Source organism: Aegilops tauschii, chromosome 2, assembly GCF_002575655.3.
Source record: "Aegilops tauschii subsp. strangulata cultivar AL8/78 chromosome 2, Aet v6.0, whole genome shotgun sequence".
Classification (NCBI taxonomy): Eukaryota; Viridiplantae; Streptophyta; class Magnoliopsida; order Poales; family Poaceae; genus Aegilops; species Aegilops tauschii.
The window spans coordinates 380,922,258-380,942,798 of record NC_053036.3 but is presented as its reverse complement, the minus strand read 5'-3'; the positions used below and the strand labels follow the sequence as shown (position 1 = coordinate 380,942,798).

Sequence of the window (20,541 nt, the reverse complement as noted above, 5' to 3'; positions counted from 1 at the left end):
TTACTGTTCATGACTGGTGTAGATGAGCTCGGGAGCCAAATCGTCACTCTCACATCCAACTGGCTATTTTCGGTAACTTCGAACACTCAAATTTCAATGGGCACCACTGTGATCTTTGCCCTGCCTAAATCCTTGTGACTTTGTGCCTCGAACACATAATTAGGTTTTCTTATATGATCATGTCGTGACATCTTGTAACTTGTGCAGTTCCCATGCTGTGATGTAGTAGCAATATAATCTTGCAGCCTTGGCTCGCGCTCTTTGCATTGGATTAGCAAGCCCGGCGGTCTCGGTGAAGGGGGGCAGCGTAAATTAATCTGCTGTTCAAGTGTCAAATAGCGCTGACAGCTCGGGATGCTAGTTAGTGCCTTTGACGACGCTGAAACTTTCGTCAAGTTCGTGAATTTAGAGGGTTGGTAGTCAAAACTCTCTGGAAGTGGAAGGCTTCGGTTTCAGAAAACAAATGTCCACTCCTACTAGGACAGATTCTTCAGAAACATCCGTCGGAGGTGCCCTCACCACATGTTTTAGCTTCAGAGAAAGCACATTATCGAAGTGCATTACTGGGTTGAGCCCTAGACAAGTGATGGAACCTGGGCCATTTTAACTGCAGTGGGGTTGCAAGGCAAAAAACGGGCCTCAGTTCTCCGGCCAGTGCAGAAAATATTTTTGCAGTGACAGAGACAGCACCACGGTGAAAACAGGAAAGAACATCACATTAGCCAACTCACTCAGAGAACCTCACAAGTTCTTTCTTGCGCCGATTATATCAATTGATTGGCGGTAGCAAAACCTGCTGAACAAACATATGTGCGCCGAGCAATCTTTGGAATTGGAATCTGACGGCCCTGTTTATCCCGCCGCTGCACTGTACGCGTCAGGTATGGCTCTCAGCTACAGGTGAAAAAACAGACGCTGATGCACCGCCATAATGTACGCGTCAGGTATGGTAATAGTATGCTTGATGGGTGACGCTGGCCGGGTCAGCTGCGTGCAGCGCAGAGAGTGGCAATGCAACGCACAGTGCTTATGCGTCCCAATGATGAAGGTTCAGAGGTAATCAATACGCCCCGTTTCGTTGCAGAGTGTTTCTTGCAGTTTCATGGGTGCCTTGCGTGCGTCGGCTAGAAAGAATTGGCTTTAGAGGCGCAAAATATTACCCGTTGCAAAACCACAGTGGCCATTACTGGGCCGGAATTGTTCAAACATGTTTGCATTGCAGGGGTCTAGAAGGTGGGATTTATAGGGCCGGGCGGAATATTTTGCTTCGAATAGTTGTTAAACATCTCTAGCGGATCCGTATAAGTGGTCAAACCTGTAAAATAACCTTTTACAGTTTCAGTCAAGAAAACGAATTGGAACAGACTCTTTAAAATCGCCTGACCCTTAAGTAATTTTAAAGGACCCTGCGAACGCACACCCGAGACCCTCATATCTTCAGTTTTTGGCAATTTTGCCAGATCCCTGAATAGCGGTCAACGTTGACAGATGAGGAATCTCAGCTCCCGCCAAAGCGTTGAAGCTCGCCGCCTCCAGCGACCGCATCCCCACCGCCTGGCTGCCGGGCCACCGCCCGTCAATGCGAGCTAGCTAGCTAGCTACGGCCGCGTAGCCAGCTGAATCGATGCTAGCAAGCTAGCTAGCTAGCTACCGCGAGCAAGCTAGCTAGCTGAGTCCGGCCGCCGCCCGTGCGTCATGGCCGTCCCGCGTCTTCCTCGTTCGTCCGTCTGTCCGCCTCTGCACGCCGGTCAATTTCAAATTGATTTCAGAGAATATTCTTTTTTTACGGGTTGATTATACGGAGTCTGGTCGGCCGCCGCCTGTGCCAACCCATGAAACCGGTTTTTCGTGAGCTGTAAAAGCGATATAAGGATCCGTGATATAAGGGGTCTGCTAGAGATGCTCTTACAGCTGTGGACTGCAAGCAGGTCAGTCAGTCTGGAACCTGTTTATCCTCAGAGGAGGGAGGAGCTTTGCTATTTATTAAGAAGAACTAGAACAATGCCCGTGCATTGCAAGGAGATATAAATATTCTACTACGTTAGCTTATGATTTACCTGTCAATAATAATGCGATTGTGTAAACAAATGCTCAACAAATTTTCATCGTGAATTAACTTGTATTTTGATTAGAAGTTTGGTAAGTAAATTAAAGTGAAAATTGTTCAGAAAGTAAGTAAATTAAGTGATTGATTATCATATACATAAAAAGTTGAACGAATAGATGGTGGGAAAAAAAGTGAAACGAAAACCTTACATTCTTTTTAAATAGTAGAGATTGCATTGCTCAGCTAGTTAAAAATGAGACACGTGCACATCTAAGCACAATTACGAAATCGATCCGATACTAAATCGACATAACTAATCTCAGCAAGGTGCGCAACTGTTGATTTTACAAAATTTACTCCAAGGCGCAAGACAAAACCGATGCCGACAATTCTTTTAGGCCTTCTTTAGTTTGAAGGATTCGAAAAACATGGAATAGAGTAAAAATGCACGTGCAAAATAGAAGATTATGAATTGCAAGAATTTTACTCACTTTATGTGTTTGGTCTAAAGGAATCTCTACTCTTATAAAAAAAAGAGTTGATGATAATGGTGTGCGTGCCATCCTGCAATTTAGACTGTTCGATTTATATCTGACGGATAGGAAGAAAACTATGGAAAATTTGCAAAAAGATACCCACACCCCTCCCCATATTTGCAAATAAGCCTTTCCTCGTTCATCTTTTATCCCACAAGATAAACTACTCATCCAAATGCATCTTGATATTCCGTACAACGCATGAGCATCTTGCTAGTTAAAAAAAAGTTGAATCCCAATGCATTTTCCCATAAAACAATATAAATAGAATATTATTATATTGTTAAAGATTTTAGACTTGTTCTTGGTGCAATATGTTTAAAGAACTCTAGGTGGGATGTTAAAGTCATGCATTTTCCCATGAAACTGATATAAAGGCATTTTCCTTTACTTCATTCTTTCAAACCAAACACATGAATAAGATCACAATAGAAGGAAAAAAAATAGAGTGCGGCGTTTCTGCTCCCGAGCTCATCTGCACCCGTCTTGACAAAAAAGTCAAAACAAATACTAAAAAATTCAAAAATTCCAATTTTGTTGTGTGGTAGATAAGTTTATACGTGAGGTGCGCGCCAAGTTTTAACTCATTTGGACATCTGAGCAACTCTCAGCAAAAAAGACAAATTCAGGGTCTGTAAAAAAGCTTACTGTTCACACACTGTTCTGACCCGATTCTCAGATGTCCAAATAAATTGAAATTTGGAGCGAACCTCACGCATAAACTTGTCTAACACACAACAAAAATTTGGATTTTTTTTTTGAATTTTTTTAGTATTTATTTTGGTTTTTCTGACCAGGTGCAGATGAGCCTGGGCACCGACTTGGGTTTTTGGAAAAAATATATTCTTATACTCCTACTATTTCTCCTCCATTTTTCCGTGGAACCAAAGCGACTCCCAAAGGTCGAGTTGAAACCAGCATCTCTGAATTACTCCCTCCCTTCAAGTTTATAGGGTTCAAATTTCAAATCTCATCAACCAAGGCATTTTGTGAGTGAAGGATTATATCTCGTACTTTACAAAACTACCCCAATTAAACTAATGCATTAATTTGAATTAATTATAGTGCATGCATGCTTGGCCACTAGATGAGTAGGAACCAGGCCCGGCCCATAGGCCGGGCAAACGGGGCGCCCGCCCTGGGCCCCCAGAAGGCAGGGGCCCCGACCCAGGTATTATTTAGTATGAAGGCCTATCAATCATTCCCGTGCTCCTCGACTCCTCTTCCCCAAATCCGAGACTCCAACGACAGCGCCGCCGTTCCCGTGCATCTCCAATTCCAAGGTCGCCGCCGGCCATTAATGTGGACTAAAGGCGCAAATCGACTTCCCAATCAGCTCTCCTTCCTTCCTCAACGTTCTGCTCGTTCCCCATCAGCTAGACGTTGGAGACTTGGAGGCGGTCTGTTCTTCTTTTCATCCTCCCGATAATCCCGTTCCTCCCCATGAATAGTTGTGCCCTCCGACGACTCCACATCTCTCCTTCTTATCTTCTTCTCATCAGACTTCAGTGGATCTAAGTGTGAGTGCAGATTAGGAGAACTGGTGGACTGGGGGGGATTATTCAGTTCATGGTATTGTGTTCTAGTTGGTGCTGACTGCAACCTGTTGCGTATCTGCTGATCTACCACCTACATCCACATGATCCAAATTTCATGTGCTTTTGTTCCTGTTTTAATCATTTTATGCTACTTGTTCTTGTTTAGTGACATCTCCTCCAGAAAGTATTATCGGGTAGTAACAAAAGGAAGAGGGAAAAACAAATAGATGAAGAGGTAAAATCCCTAAAAGGATCACAGATTTTTCACAACTTGTAGTACTTCTAATGATCCCCTGGTAACACAAAAGATCTATGTAGCAACTAGTTTTGACAGGAATTTTTGCTTTGCAAAACAAAATGAAGCCTCCATTCAAACTTAGGAATGCAGGCTTTTGTGTAACACGAACTTTTGTCGGCTACATCATTTCATTACTATCATGGTGTAGTTCACTTGATCGATAAATAAATTGTAGTGTCAGTTGGGGAGTTCAAATTAAGATCATCATGCTATGCTATGTACCGGATATTACTTTGTTTTTGAAATAGAAAATATTTTGAGCTTTTGAGTAAATAAGGGCCCTTTATTGTTGTCTTGCCCCTGGGCCCCATATATCTATGGGCCGGCCCTGGTAGGAACATTACATGAATTGGTGTGTTTCTTCTTAATTCTTGCGTGCAAAGATTTAATGCGCATTGAAAACTAAAATAAGATGGAGATGAGCCCTCTAAATTGGAAAAACAAAAAAGTTGAGATAAACCATATAAACCGAAAAAGGAGGGAGTAATGACTGCGTCTGCTCCTCTCCAAACACATCAGAGTGGTCGTCGGCATCTGTCACTGCCAATCAGACCTCCTCGAAGGTACGTCAACGGCCAACCCTACGGTACATGAGCTAGACTCGATTGGAGCCGTTGCTTGAGACTGGATCGATGGATCGACGGGTTTTGATTGGGGCCCGCCTGATATTACTCGTGTACTATCATCTGAGACTGTTATAGTTGTAAAATAATGATTTGTGCAATACAATTGTATTGTCCTCGTGAGGTGTTCATATATAGCACGTATAGGGGTAGTATCCTCCACAACTATAACCCTAATTACACACTATAGACTTGAAAAATAAGCAGGACAACTACATCTAAGAGCATCTACAGTCGGACTTGGCAAATCCTGCCCCTCAAACGCCCGCGGACGCGTCCGGACACGTCCCCGGGCACTGACCGGGCACCCCTCAAATGTTGCGTCGCAGATCTACATACCGCAAATTCTGATCCTCAAATCCATGCAATCCATGCACGCCGATCATACGATACAAACTGTCTGAATATCAAAGTTCGAAACAAAGCAAAGCAATGAAGGAAATATGCCCTAGAGGCAAGAATAAAGTTATTATTTATTTCCTTATTTCATAATAAATGTTTATTATTCATGCTAGAATTGTATTAACCGGAAACTTGATACATATGTGAATACATAGACAAACATAGTGTCACTAGTATGCCTCTACTTGACTAGCTCGTTGATCAAAGATGGTTATGTTTCCTAGCCATTGACATGAGTTGTCATTTGATTAATGGGATCACATCATTAGGAGAATGATGTGATTGACTTGACCCATTCCGTTAGCTTAGCATACGATCGTTTAATATGTTGCTAATGCTTTCTTCATGACTTATACATGTTCCTATGACTATGAGATTATGCAACTCCCGTTTACCGGAGGAACACTTTGTGTGCTACCAAACGTCACAACGTAACTGGGTGATTATAAAGGTGCTCTACAGGTGTCTCCGAAGATACTTGTTGGGTTGGCGTATTTCGAGATTAGGATTTGTCACTCCGATTGTCGGAGAGGTATCTCTGGGCCCACTTGGTAATGCACATCACTTAAAGCCTTGCAAGCATAGCAACTAATGAGTTAGTTGCGGGATGATGTATTACGGAACGAGTAAAGAGACTTGCCGGTAACGAGATTGAACTAGGTATTGAGATACCGACGATCGAATCTCGGGCAAGTAACATACCGATGACAAAGGGAACAACGTATGTTGTTATGCGGTTTGACCGATAAAGATCTTCGTAGAATATGTGGGAGCCAATATGAGCATCCAGGTTCCGCTATTGGTTATTGACCGGAGACGAGTCTTGGTCATGTCTACATAGTTCTTGAACCCGTAGGGTCCGCACGCTTAAAGTTAGATGACGGTTATATTATGAGTTTATGTATTTTGATGTACCGAAGGAGTTCGGAGTCCCGGATGAGATCAGGGACTTGACGAGGAGTCTCGAAATGGTCGAGACGTAAAGATCGATATATTGGACGACTATATTCGGACATCGGAAAGGTTCCGAGTGATTCGGGTATTTTCGGAGTACCGGAGAGTTACGGGAATTCGTATTGGGCCTTAATGGGCCATACGGGAAAGGAGAGAAAGGCCCCAAAGGGTGGCCGCACCCCTCCCCATGGACTAGTCCGAATTGGACTAGGGAGGGGGGCGCCCCCCTTCCTTCCTTCTCCTTCTCCCTTCCCTTCTCCTACTCCAACAAGGAAAGGAGGAGTCCTACTCCCGGTGGGAGTAGGACTCCCCCCTTGGCGCGCCCTCCTCCTAGGCCGGCCGCCTCCCCCCTTGCTCTTTTATATACGGGGGCAGGGGGGCACCCCAAAGACACAACAATTGATCTCTTGATCTTTTAGCCGTGTGCGGTGCCCCCCCTCCACCATAATCCACCTCGATAATATCGTAGCCGTGCTTAGGCGAAGCCCTGCATCGGTAGAACATCATCATCGTCACCACGCCGTCGTGCTGACGAAACTCTCCCTCAAAGCTCGGCTGGATCGGAGTTCGAGGGACGTCATCGAGCTGAACGTGTGCTGAACTCGGAGGTGCTGTACGTTCGGTACTTGGATCGGTCGGATCGTGAAGACGTACGACTACATCAACCGCGTTGTGCTAACGCTTCCGCTTTCGGTCTACGAGGGTACGTGGACAACACTCTCCCCTCTTGTTGCTATGCATCACCATGATCTTGCGTGTGCGTAGAATTTTTTTGAAATTACTACGTTCCCCAACAAGCAAATCATAGTTCAACAAACCGGACATGACAAAATGAAATCAATGTCTGAGCGTGACGTTCTCCGCCTTGCAAGTCGCCGCCGCAGACACCGCGCCTCCCACAGACGAGGCGGATTGCGTCTCCATCGCGGCGGTGTGGCTCGGGCTGGACGACATCTCCGGCGGTGGATCGGGACCGGAGGTGAGGATTGGGAGCAAAGGTGGAGGCTGGCGAGGGTCCGGGCGCGGGAATGGTTGGAGGGCGGCTGGAGGAGGAGTAAGGGTTTGGTGGATTTGGTGCAATTTGGAGTGGGTCGGCTGTCGGGTCTGACGTGACAGGAGTGCCCAGGCGCGTCCGGGCGCCCCCTTATCCGCCCCATATTTGGGCTGGATATGGGGGGTGCCGGTCAGCCCGGGCGTTTGAGGGCCGTTTGAGAGGCCTGTCTGGGTCAAAAAATCGTTACCGGGCGGCCTGCCTGGGCGTTTGAGACGGGTTTGAGGGTCCAGTTGTAGATTCTCTAATACACATACATATACACATGGGACATACACAATTATCTGTCAGCACCCCCCGTAGTGGCGATGCAAAGACTGGACCGAAACTCCTCAAAAGTAGATGTTGGCAAGCCTTTGGTCATGATATCCACGAATCATGAGAACGTGAAGTACTCGAACCTTCCCAAGAGCAGCCTGTTAGCGAACAAAATAAATATCCAGCTCGATGTGCTTGGTGCGATGATGATGGACCCTACTGGCGGAGAGGTAGACGGCGAACACGTTGTCACAGTAGACGATCATGGCTGTGTGAACGGGGTGACAAAGCTCATGGAGAAGTTGTTGAAGCCACATGCACTCAACAACAGCGTTGGCCACACCACCATTCTATGCCTCGGCACTGGACTGTGAAAACGTGGGTTTTCACTTGGATGACCATGATATGAATGATGGTCCAAGGAACACACAGTATCCAGACGTAGAGCGACGAATGTCCGGACATCCAGCCCAGTCAGCAACCGAGTAATATGATGTCGGTGGAGGGCCACGCCTGCAGGGTGATGCTGAGATCCATATGACCACAGATGTACCACAGAATCTACTTCACCAAGGACCAATGAGCATCACGAAGAGCATGCATGTGAATGCACTCCTGCCGGACAGCGTACTGTAACTCGGGAGAAGTGAGCGTCAAATACTGCAGCACACCAACAATGGACGAGTAGAAGGAAGCATCCGCAGCTGGAGATCCATCTGCGGTAGAGAGCTTGGCCTTCTTATCCACTAGTGTAGCCACGGGCTTGCAATTAAGCATGCAGGCACGGTCAAGGAGCTCATGAGCAAACTTCCGCTAGTGGAGGAAGAAGTCGTCCACACGACATACCACCTCGATGCCGAGGGCGTAGTGGAGCGGCTCCAAGTCCTTGATGGCGAACTCGGCGCTCAATGAGCCGTCACAGGAGGTCGGTGCTATAGGCTGTCATGATGATGTCGTCGACATAGAAGAGCAGGTAGGCTGTGTCAGCATCGTGGTTGTATACGAAAAATGAGCCATCCGAGCGCGTGGAGCAAACCCCAAGCTAATGAAGAAAGGTCGTGATGCGCTAGTACCAAGCACGCAACGCCTACTTGAGCCCTTACAAGGGGCGTGAGAGCAAGAATACATGATCGAGATGCGCATCATCGATGAAGCCGGTGGGCTATTGGCAATAGACCTGCTCATGAAGATGACCATGAAGGAAGGCGTTGGAGATGTCCATGTGGTGAACCGGCCATGCCCGAGATGCCGCGAGCTAGAGGATTGCGGATCGTGCCAGGTTTTACAACTAGAGCGAAGGTGTCGGTGAAGTCAACGCCCGCACGCTGCCTGAAGCATTCGCACCACACAACGAGTTTTATAATGCTCGAGTGTGCCATCAAGGTGGAGCTTATGACGAAGCACCCACTTGTTGTAGATAACATTGGCATGTGGTGGACGAGGGACAAGCGGCCACGTCCGGTTCCGCAATAAGGCGTCAAATTCCTCTTGCACAGCCGTAGACCACTGAGGATCGCGGGGAGCAGCATGTGCAGAGGTAGGAAGCGGTGAGAGCACGGAAGTCAATGCAGTGCAGACGTACTCGTCATCTCGATAGCGCATACTCGGGCGAAAGATGCACATACGCGCACGAGTCACTGATTGATGTCCTGCTAGTGCACAGGGCTATGTTTTCGGAGAGAATTTCTTATTCGTACAACAGCTCCATGGAGGTGACATCAAGGCGTACGCAAGTCTCTCTTGGGCATCATTGGGGCACCATTCACGACCGATGCAACCGATGGTCTAGTTGCATCAATCAAGTGAATCATGCACCACCAAGCAGTGTGCAAGTCACGGAGTATGCCGTACATCCAAGAACTTTTCAAGCATAGGAACAAGACGACCACATGCCCTTCACATTGCATCATTGCTACAAAGAGCTATGCAAAAACGAGAAGTGGATCAAGAGAGTTGCGGAGACCACTCCAAAGAGATCAAGGTTGAGCATATCTGTTGAGGAGGATGGCGAGGTGGATGAAGAGGCCAACAATAGATCGGAAGGAAACAAAATTGCAAAAGAGAGGAAGAAGAGAAATGCATATGGTGGCACACATAAAGAAGAACTTGTGGCCATGATTGAAGCCAAGAAGCAGTTGGCGGCCAAACGCAAAGAAGAGAAGATGGCGAGGTGAATGAGCTCAAGATGTTGAAGGATGATAAATGAAATTCCAAGTTGGTGGACGAAGAGAGAAAGTTGAAGGCGGGGGAGGGTAGACTTGCCGTTGAGGAGGAGAGGCTTCGTGATGCCAAGAAAGCCGAAGATCATGCTATCATGTTCATGAATCCAACCACAATGGATGAAATCACAAGAAAGTACAGGGAGCTCACTCGTGTGGAGATCTTGACCCAAACGAGAGGCTCTCTTCGGAATGGTGGTGGTAGTGGTGGTGACGACGAATGAGAGGATGGTGGTGGTGGTGGTGATGATTTCTTCGGCGAGGAGTTCGTTTGAGTTCATCCATGTCATTGGTGGGTTTGATCCATAACATACACATGTTATGTTTGTCATGATTTTGGATCAAACTTTGTATTTGAAGTGGTGCCTTTTGGATGAACTATGCATGTTTCAATTTGAAAATCACGATGATGAAACTATATGTTTGTTCACGGTTATGTTATGCATTGCTTAATTTGAATGTTTTTATGATATATATTGTGAAGTGTTTGAGTTCCTGCGGCTAGGACAAAAAATAATGTAGTTTTTTACTCCACTAAGTTTAGAGGATCGGCTAGGTGCGTCCATGTATAGAGGAGTAAAAGTTTACTTCACTAATTTTACTCGGTCGGATCCTTCTCTATTTTCTAGGGATCGGCTAGGGTTGGTCTAAGCTCCCTAGATTGGATCATGCTTGTGCGTAGCGGTTGTGGGGTAGCTGGGGCTGCCAATAAGGGTGTTGTTGGTTGAGAATTCTTGTTTGTTTTTTCTTTTTATTATTATATTTTATTGCCACCCTCCTCCACTTTTTAATTCATGGATATATTTTTAAAATTGGTGAACATTTAATAATATTGTTAATGAAATTCATGAATATTTTAAAAGTTTAAGAACATGTCTAGAGTTTGTGAACATTTATTAATTTGCAAACTTTATTTCAAATTTGTGAATATTTTTTGAAATCCAAGAATGTTTTTTAAAATTCCCAACTATAGTTTTAAATTTTTTAACATTTTTTGCACAAAAAAAATTTGCGAACATCTTTTTATTTAACAAACTTCTTAGAAAAATATATCAGGGTGGTGGTATGCACCTATGTTTGGTGTCGCCTCTTTCACTTCCTCGACTTTTTACAAGACAGTAGTGGAGCGAGCAAAAAAATGCTAAGTGAATGAGTGGGGCAGGCCCATGTAAATGTTATAGTAGCAATTCCACAGTTTCAAGATTAAATAGGAACTCCCAAGAGGTTCACACAATGACCATCGCTCACACTAGGCCGAATTTGTGTAAGGACACGACAACTATGCACCGAACAACTCTTTCCCTCATAAAAAATATTTTCCATGGCAGCACCCTCTATAAGATATACGAACGAAAAACACACCACCAAAACATAACTAAAACCCAAGGCAAGACAGATAAAACAAAATTGAAATAGTCGAGTGTAATAATCTGTTAGAGAGAAAAAAAAGACAATCCCACAAGTGAAGAATAACATGGCGAAAAGCGTGTTAGCCTTTAGTACACTTGAAATGCCATGTAACTTGTTGTTAAACATATAAAGCTATAATTGTTCATATATATATATATATATATATATATATATATATATATATATATATATATATATATATATATGCATTTGAGAGGTAATCTCACCAAGAGATTAATAGAACCAAATCCATTACATTCAGCTCGTCAACCAAACATTGAAACCATTCCATTCCATTCATCGTCCTCAACCAAACACATGAACGGTACCAACCCATTCCGATGGAATGGAGCCGTGACATTTCATTCTACTTTATTCCCCAATCAAACACACCCTACATACATAGCCTACAATCCAAAATTCCAAATGCTACAATATTCTGCTAAAGTTACACACTTTTAGGCCTTCTTTGATTTAGAGGGAATTTGTAGGATTCTAAAGGATAGGAATTTTGTAGAAAAGAATCATTTGGAGGCTTTTGGTTTGTAGGACTTGATTCATATTTTTTATTTTTGCGAAATTTGGTTTCTATTCCTATGTAGGATAGAAACCAAACTTTCACATTAAAAAAACCATTAGCCTAGAGTCAGTGAAAAACTTATATCTTATTCATCAAATGACATCTCTTTCTCTTTCTCTATAGAAACCGAGATACATGTCATCTAGTTTCCTATGCTTTTTTCTATTCCTATCATATGAACCAATTTACTAAATCGAAGTGATTGAGATTTACTAAATTTTCAGACAACTGAAATTTAGCAAAACCATTTCTAATTTCGTCATGCAACAGTTGCGGTGGGAATTACTAGCGGTCAAATAGTACCATAAAAACGATGTAAATGTCCAGAAGGACGGATGTTTGCATCTGGGCAAGGATACAATGCGCGGATGGAGTGTCATCTGTCGCTGCTAGTGCATTCAAAGGGCATAAACATCGCATATTTATGAGCAGCTGGTGAGGCATGCATTAAAGGGAAACCGGATCCAATCCTTTGAACCCTATGGTGTCCGATCCATTGCATCACAAGGGGCAATGGTTTGACTCGTTTTTCGTCTGGACCTACTCAAGAAAGCTGGAGACGCACCTCTTGGCGCCAAAATTTTGTGAAGCAGCCACAGCCACTAACCGCCATGAATATGCCAAGGATTAATCGGAGTTGGCTCACTTTACAATCCATGAACACGCAGGCTAGCAACAGAGAGAGCACAGCAAGAAAATATGGTCAATGAATCATCCCAGCAACGAATATACCAAGTTATAATGGAGTACCGGGTCAGCATCGATTAGTTTTGGCAACTGTACAATCATTCCATACCTCTCACCAGCTCACAAATATTCAACAAAACCTCTCTTCTGAGTTCTGACTCTGGACGAGACTAAAAAAAAGAAGAAGGAATCAAAACGAGTTCCTGATCAGCACTTCTCTTCGTCGTCGAAGGTGGCCCACGAGTAATCCTCGAAAGTTATGCACGACGACGACGGCGACTGCGACGGCAGGGACGGACTCGGCGGGGTCGCCAGGCTCACGAGCAGGTCCACGAAGGCGCCCACGATGACGCCGTGGACGCCCTTGGCGTTGAGCTTGAGGTACCACGCCAGGAGCTCCTCCAGGCCCTCCCAGTCCCGCAGACCGTGCGCCACCACCATCTCCGCCATGGACGCTCGGAAGTCGCCGTACGGGTCCTCCGACTCCATTGATACCACCACCGCGCCAGCCTTCAGCTCGGAGTAATCTGCCGGCTTCTGCTCGGTCTTGCCGACCGGCACGGTGGTCGCTTCTTCGTCCTCGGCGGCCGCGTCCGTGGTGATGTCTTCGGTCTTGCCAAGCGTCTCCGGCTGAAATATCTCTCGTGTTAACAGTGCTTCAACCGGTATCATTATCATTCATCTGCTCAGATAGTAATACTACAAGGCATACAATGCATAACCTGCGTGGGCGAGAAGAACTCTGCGCCGGCCGGCTCGAAGAAGAGCCGTTCCGACCGCACGCCGCACACGACGGCTGTCTCACGCAACCGCAGCTCCTTTCTCTCCTCCGCCTCCGGCTCCCGATCCACGGCAGCCTGTCCCGACACGGCGAAGGAGTTCCGGCCACTGCACGACGCTTCATCCACAGACGGGCGCCGCATGAAGTGCTCCGACGGTGTGTCGTACACTGTGTTCGCGGTGCGGTACACGACGGCCGCGGCATCCCCCGGGCGCGCGCGGAACGAGCTGGTGCGTGGGTGACGGCACGACGGCCACGGCCACGTGGACGGGGCCGGCGGGTAGCAGAGCTGCCGGTGGTGCGGGGTCGACGGCGACGGAGATGGCGAGGGCGGCGAGGACGGCGGGCGGTGCACGTCGCGGAGCTTGTACAGGATGGCGGCGAGGCCCTTCCTGGCCTTGGCGGCGGGGCGGTGGCTGCCGCTGCCGCTGCCGATGGCGGCGCGCGCGCGCTTCTTGAGCTTGCGGAAATGCAGGTGGGGAGGGTGCAGGGGAGACATTGCGCTGCCGCGTTTCACGGAAGGGTGGGTCGTGGTGGTCTTGCCGCTTCTGCCCTGCTCTGTTTGTTTTGCTTGCTTTATAGAGGAGGGAGAAGAAGATGGGGCCTGGCTGGTAGTGAGCCCATTGACTGCAGGGTTGGAGAGGTTTCAGTAAAGAATTGAATACTGCAATTGAATGTTGTATTGGCCAATGGCAACCACAAGAAACGAGAAATAGGGAAATTTGGCCGAAATTTAGTTACAGGACTGTAGGAACGAGAAAGGATTGGTAGTACATAGAACTCTTACTTGAATTTCTGCGGAAAAAAACATAAAACCCAGTTTGGAACACAGGAACTCAAAAATTTATACAGAACATCGGAGGAACTGAAACGCCTAATCTGAATTCCTACATAACTAAAAGAGTTGGGCGCGCTTTGCTGCAACATTGATGTTTTTTTAGGAACGCGGCATTGATGTTGTTGGGTTTTCATAATTTTTTTACTCACTTTGTTCAAAATATAATGTGTACTGGTTTATTTTTAAAAGACAAACATCTTTAAGTTCGATCAAGTTTATAGAAAAATATATCAATATGATAATATCAAATCGGTGTCTCATAAAAAAATTGCTATCATTAGATTCATCATGAAATAAATCGTTATATTTTATTTATTTAATATTTGTGGATGGCGAGGTTTTTGGCTGTCGGCTGATATCGTGAACAAATCCAAAATTGAATACCTCAATGGAATAGGACTCTGTGAGGGAGAGAGAGACGGTCAAAACCGGGTGGCCCAGTTTTAAATTGGACCTCAGTTGATTATGAGGGCTCCGAAAGTAGGGAGCACAGTGTATTTACTAGGAGGGTTCTGCACACGTTGTTGCGCCGTTTGTGTTGTCGGGATTTCATATTTTTATTTCGTTTGGCGAGTGAGGAAAATGATGGTGTAAGTTTTTTTTTATAATGTGGTGTTTTGGCGGTCCCTTGATAAAGGTGTGATTTCGTGTTATCTGCTAATCAACCCATATGTATGTGAGAAAGTTTCTTGCGTTGGCGGCCGCATGTACTACAATGGTGCTAGAGTGTCGCATGTTGACGATTCTTTTTGCGAGGTGATGAGACAGTGTGCGGAACAAATGTGTGTTTCTAGGCTGGTTGTTGCCAATTGGTCTGAGAAAACATTGACTCGGTCAAAATCAAGAACCAAATTCAAAATTCACTTCAATCGAAACCGTTGACCTAGTGAAAATTGTGAACCATATCTGAAATTGGACACTCAATTGAATAAAACTATGGACGAAATTCAAACTAACCTCACTCAAAATCGTTGACCCAATCAAAATCATGAATCAAATACAAAATTGAGCGAGAGAGCTCCAAAATTAGGGAGCATGGTATACTTATAGATTATAGATAGATAGATTCGAAAACATATGAATACACTAAAACTGTCGTTTGGGTACCACACAGGACAAATGCAGAAGAAGAAAACACACGACGATCATGTTTGTGCCCCCACCCCACTCTAATATTTCTATGGATTGTCCAATTCCGTAGGAATTTCATAGGATTCTTAGTGAGTCATTCATTTTTCCCAAAACATCAATATAGTTTCTTAGTAGGAATTCAGTTCTTCAAAATTTCTTTGATTTTTACTTGTTATAAATGGGGCCTTAAACAAGGTTGGAGTAGAGTTAAAATCCTTATGGAACTTGCACAGAAAACCAATCGTAAACTTTTGGTCTTGTGGATATGTGGGTCGATGTCAATGACCGTCTCAAGGACCGCGAAGCCAATGACCCTCCTTTTTGGGTCTCCCTCACAGGGTTCACCGAAGTTGTCTCCATGGCTTGGCTCGAGCACACTGGCCATGTTGAACCATTCCAAGTCTTGCACCATAAGCTAAAGAAGACTGACATTCGCCTTTCGCCTCTCCTCTTGAAGTAGAGGCTTGTTCTCTAAAGCCAAACTCCATCATCATTCCACCTTGCTTGTTATCCTCCATCTTGACATGGACCAGGAGACGCATTCCCTCTCCCCTACGAAGCCGGATCTACATGCTAGACTTAAAAGGAGGGTCATTGGCTACGCGGTCCTTGAGAGAGCCAAAAAAACAGTGTGCGCATCTCGCAAACCTTAAAGAGGATGATGGCAACACCAAGTTTTTTCACCATCGGGTCAACGCTCGGAGGAGAAAGAACCACATTCATTGGATCAAACACAACAAACGGTTGGGCCATCGAGCATGATCATAAAGAGGGCATCATCCATGAGCACTTCTCTGCGGTCATGGGGCGAGGTAACGCCTAAACAATTGACTTCAATTGGGAGGAGCTTGGACTTTAGATCAATAACTTGGCTTCCCTTGTGAAGCCCATTTCTTTGGAGGAAGTGCGAGACGCCATAAACCAAATGCCAAGTGACAAGGCTCCTGGGCCGGACGGGTTCACCGACCTCTTCTTCAAGAAATGTTGGGACATAATCAAGACAGACATCATGCATGTGGTGAACCTCTTTGGCAACTTACGCACAGCCAACCTCCATTGGCTCAACTCTATGAATGTCATCCTCCTCCCGAAACAACATGGGGCCAAGGAGATCTCTGACTACCGACCTATTAGCCTCATCCATGCAGTGGGAACAATATTTGCAAAGATTCTCGCTCTTCGGCTTATCCACCATGCACACCCTCATCTCGCATGCCCAAAGTGCCTTCATCAAAACGAGAAGAATTCATGATAACTTCATGTACATGCACAACTTCGTGCGCCACCTCCACAAATGCAAGACCCTGGCACTGCTCTTCAAGCTGGACATCCGCAAAACTTCAATTCCATCAAATGGGAATATATTATCGATCTCCTAGAGCGAAGAGGATTCCTTAGCATCTTCCGAGACTAGGTCACTGCGCTGCTTTGCACCTCTTCCTCAAGGGTTCTTCCGAATAGTGTTGTCGGCAATCCCATCATGCATGGCCGCAGCCTCCGACAGGGCGACCCCCTGTCCCCTCTGCTATTCGCTGTGGCTACCGACCCGCTCCAAAAATTCTCGAGGTGGCAACCAGGAGAGTATTGCTTCACAAGATTCGTGCCCGAGGTGCCATTATCTGCACTCCCCTTTACGCAAATGACGCAACGGTCTTCATGGCGCCCATCAAGTGGGATATTAATAACCTATCAAGCATTTTGCAACTCTTTGGGATGTCACGGGCCTCTCCACAAACTTCCAGAAAAGCTCGGTGGTTCCCATCTGGTGTGGCCACATCAACCTTTTGCGTCTCACAGATAAGAGCGATGGATTTCCAATTCCTAGAAGATAAGGTTGCGGCGAGGTTGGTCCCTTGGGATGGCTAAAATAACACAACTATTCACCTCACGACCCTCATCAACTCAGTGCTCTCCTCCTAAGAAGTTTACTTCATCACCCCCCTCATTGTCCCACCGATTACTCTGTGCAACATCAACAAAATTGAGCGCGCCTTCCTCTGGGCAGGCACGGACAAGACCACCGGCGGTAAATGTTAATTTAACTAGGAGACCGTATGTCGGCTCCTTGACCTTGGGGGGCTAGGTGTGCTAAACACAGATAAATTCGCTCGGGCCATGGTACGACTGGAAGGACCTCGCAAAGATGTGGGTTGGCATGGGAAACCCTTGCGATGAAGTGGACTACGATTTATTATATATATGCCTCCACCACCATCATCGTGGGCAACAAGGCACAGACGTCGCTCTGGGACTCTCCTTGGATGCATGATTGGAAACCTAAGGACATAGCGCCCCTCATTATGAGGCATCCTCTAGGAAGAATTGGAAAGTCCGGGAGGTTCTAAAAGATGAGGCGTGGGTCTCCAAGGTTAAAATTTCGGCAAGGTTCTTCACTAACATTTTTCGAGAATTTGTTGTGCTTTGGACTACTCTACGTGACTTTACTCTTCTTGAGGAGGCAGAGGATGACATCAGTTGGAAGCACACCAACAGCAAATTTTACTCAGTAGAGTAAGCCTATAATTCTCAGTTTCTTGGCATCATTCTCTCTCCCATGGATCATGCTGTTTGGAAAGTTTGGGATCCACTGAAAGTTAAGTTTTTTTTCTTGGCTTGACGCCCAAAATAGGATTTTGACTGCGGATAGATTGGACAAGCATGGATGGACAAACTGTGGTCAGTGCCCGCCATGCAAGAGAGTTCAAAAGTCGGTGGACCACCTCTTCTTCAAGTGTCGCTTTACGCTAAGGCTTTGGGGCGTGATCAAAATATGGTTCAATTGGACCATACTGATACTTCCACATGGCACTTGTTGAAATCCACGAAGGCGTGGTGGATCGGTTTATCCAATGAGGCCATCCTTAACCACAAGGACATGCCCTCCCTAACCATGCTTATCTCTTGGACAATTTTGAACCAAAGACCCACACAGGGTTTTCAACACAAGAGCACTCCTCCTATGATCCTTCTTCCAAACATCAAGACTGAGGTGTTGCTATGGGTGGCCGTGGGCACGAAGCAATTGGTATAATTATGTTGTGAGAGTAAAACTTTTGTTGTAAGGTTATGTTGTAACACAAACGCTCAAACTCTTTTCCTCTCTTAATTACAAGGAAAATCTTTTACGCGGTTTCAACAAAAACTAGGAATTTGATCATTCTGGTGGTAGTATAATTGGTCGTTCATGGGTTGTCCATCTAGCGGTACACTAATGGCACAATATTTTTGAAAAACAAAACTAAAAACCTCGAGCTCTTGCTCCATGATTTCGACAACTGTCGAGTTAAAAACATAACTTTCACAAAAGTGAGATAATTCTATTTTGGGGGGTGATGAATATTAGAGCATCTACAGATGGACACATCAAATGTGACCCCTCATTTCTTCATGTCCACAACCATGACCCTCGTACCAAATTGTCAAATCCATACATTCTCATGCATCATAAAAATAAGCAAGTAATATGTCTGGTCATTGTTTGGGTGAGCTTCCTAGTAGGATTGGATAATTTAATTCTGGTTGGAAGGCTACTCTTTGTTTGTCAATATGGCTTGGTAGATATGATATTCTTCAACGTCCAAGGGATGTGAGCTGGTGACAGTGGTGTGTGCACCGAGAGGCGGTCATGAGGGACATATCTACCCATCATAAGTGATGCCCTAATCTCCACATCACGAAAAATCGAGTATTAATGTCATGCAATTTGTCTTTTTTTTCTGACTACTATGTTTTGCCATTTTTTATGTTGTTGGATGTGTATAATCTGCAAGATAGAGAGAGGGATCTTGGAACTCTTATGGTGTATCACCTAGATAGAATAAAAGTAAATCAATAAAAGGCTTCGACTCCTTGGGCTAGCTAGTTTTGTGTGAGAAGACTGCTAGAGTGGTGGCCGATGACTATGGCGGTAGACAACGTAGATGTATTCTCTCCTGGTGAAAACCCATGACATTACATTCTCTCTTGTTTAGGTAGCGTCAACATCCGCACACCGTTATCTTATTGAAGGTGTAGGCCCGAAGATCATTTTTGAGGTGATAACCCTTGATATGACATTAAAAGGACAAGGATGTACCCAAAGAGGGGTGAATAGGTATTGTTACACTTTTCTTGTTTATTAGCAAGTTTAGGTTATTAGAGATATAAAGATATGCCTAAACAATTGCTATGGAAAGGTAACATAATACAATATGATGAATGCTAGGTGCAATGACCAAAGTAAACCACAAGTAGGAAGTTAGGGTTAGATATAGTCGAGGACATGTAGGCGAGAATGTATCCCACTGTTCACTTCTTTCGAGGGAAGTTAGTCAGACATTAAAGGGATGGTGTTACCACAAAGGCGATTCTCAACTAGTAGTGGTATACCGTGAGGTCTCACCACGAAGGTGATTCTCAACTAGTAGTGGTATACCTTGAGGCGGCCTCAAACCTTAACTTTCCAAGGTAACACATTAATTCCTTACCAAAGAAGTCCTACTGCCCAGGATTCTCCAACCTCCAAGAGTAACAAGAATAAAGTGGAAATGCACAAGTCTTGCTCAAATAATAAATTACTTCCGTCAAAAGAGAGGGGGGAAGTGGATCTATGATTGGGTGGAATCAATCTCAAGAACTCTCAAGAATCTCCAAGAAATCTTTGATGTGGTGTGTGGAGTACAGGAGGGAACCTTTCTCAAATGTAGGGTTGTCTTTAAAGTTTTGGTCGACCCCTCAACGACATGGTGACGGGGTATTTATAGACATGTGGGAAACTAGTTGTTTTAGTGCAGAAAACCACTGGCCGCACAATCCGGTAGAACACTGCCAAAATAGGTCGTACACCTATGCTTGTTTAGCACAACACTGGATGCAGAGAGAAACATCTACCGCTGGACAATCCGGTTGGAGTTGCATGGACAGGCTGAACTTTAGCCAAACAAAAAAGGCCTCTTGACCTATCGTATGGCTACGATAAAACATTTTTGTTGCCGTGAGCAAATAGTCACATGATACGTCTCCAACGTATCTATAATTTTTTATTATTCCATGTTATTATATTATCCATCTTGGATGGTTTTATGCATTAATATGCTATTTTATATCATTTTTGGGACTAACCTATTAACCTACTGCCCAGTGCCACTTGTTGTTTTTTACTTGTTTTTGTCTTCTACAGAAAATCAATACCAAACGGAGTCCAAATGGA

The 20,541-nt window shown here is 45.2% G+C and overlaps 1 protein-coding gene across 1 annotated transcript; it reads right to left on the bottom strand.

Moving 5' to 3' along the window:
* Window positions 1–12,616: 12,616 nt before the first annotated feature.
* LOC109753174 (transcription repressor OFP13) lies at window positions 12,617–13,932 on the bottom strand. The gene is made up of 2 exons (XM_020312096.4): window positions 13,326–13,932; window positions 12,617–13,233 (listed from the first exon to the last, which is right to left on the bottom strand). The coding sequence occupies exons 1-2, from the start codon at window positions 13,881–13,883 to the stop codon at window positions 12,811–12,813; spliced, it is 981 nt and encodes a 326-aa protein (XP_020167685.1). The 5' UTR covers window positions 13,884–13,932; the 3' UTR covers window positions 12,617–12,810.
* Window positions 13,933–20,541: the final 6,609 nt, after the last annotated feature.